This window comes from Egretta garzetta, unplaced genomic scaffold (genome assembly GCF_000687185.1).
Source record: "Egretta garzetta isolate BGI_Z169 unplaced genomic scaffold, ASM68718v1 scaffold884, whole genome shotgun sequence".
Taxonomy (NCBI): domain Eukaryota; kingdom Metazoa; phylum Chordata; class Aves; order Pelecaniformes; family Ardeidae; genus Egretta; species Egretta garzetta.
Window position 1 is genome coordinate 69,491 of NW_009259330.1, and position 809 is coordinate 70,299.

At 65.6% G+C, this 809-nt stretch overlaps 1 protein-coding gene across 1 annotated transcript; it reads left to right on the plus strand.

Annotated features, from left to right (window-relative positions):
• Positions 1 to 117: 117 nt before the first annotated feature.
• Positions 118 to 773, plus strand: OSBPL7 (oxysterol binding protein like 7; the record flags this gene model as incomplete). Its single annotated transcript, XM_035892359.1, has 3 exons — positions 118 to 351; positions 497 to 550; positions 654 to 773. Coding segments are annotated over exons 1-3 (408 nt in total), but the record flags the coding sequence as incomplete, so codon positions are not given.
• Positions 774 to 809: the final 36 nt, after the last annotated feature.

Genomic DNA, 809 nt, shown 5'->3' on the forward strand with positions numbered 1-809 from the left:
GGGGGCTCCGGGCTGGGGGGGGAGCTCAGCAGGATCCCAGCAGTGCACCCAGGCTTGACTGGGGGTGCCATGGGGCCTCGGGGGGCTTCACCCTGCTTTAGGAAGGGGGATACAGAGATGCTCCGTCCCCTGGGGAGTGCCAAGTGTCCCTGCCCGGGGACAAGATGGGGAGCGCTCCGGCTGCTCCTGGTGGCAAGGGACCCCCATGCTGACCCCCATCCCCGGCAGGGCTCGGAGAGCTGGGAGGTGTTGGAGGAGCCACGTGCGCGGGGCAGCTCGGGCCAGGAGCCGCAGCGGCACGAGGGGTACCTGCTCAAGAAGAGGAAATGGCCCCTGAAGGGCTGGCACAAGGTAACGGGGCAGAGCGGGCACTGGGAGCCATCCCCTGGCCACCTGACTGGTTCTGGGTGACGTCTTCCATCCCTGGGGCGATTTGGGGGCTGCAGGGACCAGTCTCTACCCCGCGCCCCCAACAATCGTCCCTCTCTGTCCCCAGAGGTACTTTGTGCTGGAAAACGGCATCCTGAAATATGCCACCACACGTCAGGATGTGAGTGTGGGGCTGGGCTGCGTCTGTGCAGCCTCCTCGAGGGCAAGGGGCCCCCATGAGGAAGAGGGTGTTCCCCCTGACAGGCATCCCCGGGCTCCCCCAGGTCCTCAAGGGCAAACTGCATGGAGCCATCGATGTCCGTCAGTCCGTCATGTCCGTCAACAAGAAGGCGCAGCGGGTTGACCTGGACACGGAGGAGAACATCTACCACCTCAAGGTGCTGGTGGGCACTGGAGCCGAGGCTGGGGGCATTGGGTGA